This window comes from Silurus aristotelis (assembly GCF_946808225.1).
Source record: "Silurus aristotelis genome assembly, chromosome: 6".
In the NCBI taxonomy this organism is placed as follows: domain Eukaryota; kingdom Metazoa; phylum Chordata; class Actinopteri; order Siluriformes; family Siluridae; genus Silurus; species Silurus aristotelis.
Window position 1 is genome coordinate 2,615,805 of NC_139579.1, and position 1,832 is coordinate 2,617,636.

A 1,832-nucleotide genomic window follows, 5' to 3' on the forward strand; every position below is an offset into this window, starting at 1 on the left:
AGCCAGGGAGTAAAATATGTATTTATTGTTCAATTAGTCTTCATTCGTCAGTTGGCACAAAGAAATAGGAGTTAATGTACTGATGAATCACCGATATCTTTCATTTTAGCTATGGAGTTTTCTCATTTAGAAACAAAACAAAGCAGCGCTCAGAGAAAAGAGGAAAAAAATGAAAAGGAATGTGAAAAAGAACTTACCTTAGATCCCCGTTCATTAAAAATGATTTCCACGTCTAAAATCTTCCCGAATTGCTGCAAAGAGAAGTGAGAATCAAAGAGAAGAATGATTTATAGGATTGAGGGTTAGTGGTTTTTCTAAGCATTAAAAGCATTCATATGAATAAAGTTCAAATTGTGCAGCGTTCCTTTAAAACTGTGTAATTTATTGAATAAATCTTTTACAATGTTTTTTTTTATTTTTTTTATATCCAGAATGCATATACCATATGTAACGTAAATAATGAATACGATATATATATATATATATATATATATATATATATATATATTGTGTTTTTTTTACATATAGCGCTCCATTAATTTATTTTGTTCTTTTTTATTCTCTCATTCACCCACTTTAGTTATATTACAGTCTCACTCTGTGTGTACATGCAGTGTGTATGTGCAATATTATTATATACATTATTTATGTACATGTCTAGTGTATATATGCCATATGCAGTCTGTATAAAGGATATAATGTTTGCAGTGCATGTAATAAATATAAGGTATCTAGAGTCTGTAGTGTATATAATGTATGCTATTTATGAATTGAATGTTGTGTATATAGTGCATATAATGTATGCAGTGTGTGTAGTGTATATAACGTATACAGCGTGTTCCCAGTGATATAAACCGGGATATTTAACCATTAAAAAAAAATTATATAACCATTCTTCTCATCATTTATATGACATTAAACATATTCCATTTAAAAATTGTATGCTGTTTTGTATCTTGAATCAAAAAATACAACAAAGAAGACCCAGAACTGTTGAACAGTTAGAATCCCATATGACAACATTCATCACCAAAAACAACTGCTTTTCTCAGTTCCTAGACATTTACAGACTGCTGTTAAAACTTTTTGAGACATGGTGCTGGCTACAATTTCACAATTACGTTTTTTTTTTTTTTTTTTTTAGTTTTTTTGTTAAAATGGTAAAAAAATCTTCGGTTTAAGCATTTCATTCATGTGTGTGTTTGAGTGTATGTATATACAATGTGTCCTTTAAAACTCTGTAATCAATTAAACTATTTACTCATCTCAACTCATCTTTTTGTCTTCCTGTTTTATTATGTCTGTCTCACTGTAAAAGTAAAGTGATGAGCCTCTCTCACAGCCAATTCTGTGCTTCCTGTCAGTGAATCAGTTCAGGTCACGTCATTTATGAAAGCTGAGGTAGCAGGATGAGTGAAGCATTTTCTCCCTTCCCCAACAATTCCAGAATGAAGGAGACTTTTTATTGCTGTCCATGGCTGCTGTATTATTTCATTAAATCCAATTAGCGTGTCAAGCTCATCAAGTCGCCTTCATTTAGCCTCAACAGGCAGGAACTCAACCCCCAATTTCGGGAAGCCATGTGACTCGGGAGAACAGAAGCTAATCAGATGCTGTGCTTCTCACCAACAGCTACAAAGTGACATGAAAATTTGGATCTGATTAAATTTATAAGTTGGGCTAATTTGATTTTTATTCAATTAGCATCTGGAAAACAATGAGTCAGAATAAAGTACACGCCATCCTCATTTCACCCTACATACGTTCTTGTCAGTTTTCCTCGGGTAATGCCGGGTGTCTTGTGAACTAAACCCCCCCCTGGTGCTTATCAA

The 1,832-nt window shown here is 32.7% G+C and overlaps 1 protein-coding gene across 1 annotated transcript in view; it reads right to left on the bottom strand.

The window, feature by feature from the left end:
* The window catches only part of rbfox3b (RNA binding fox-1 homolog 3b), a 172,168-nt gene that overhangs the window by 19,910 nt on the left and 150,426 nt on the right, over positions 1-1,832 (bottom strand). Inside the window, 1 exon segment of the mRNA XM_083545423.1 lies at positions 198-251. Coding sequence (XP_083401549.1) covers positions 198-251 — 54 coding nt within the window.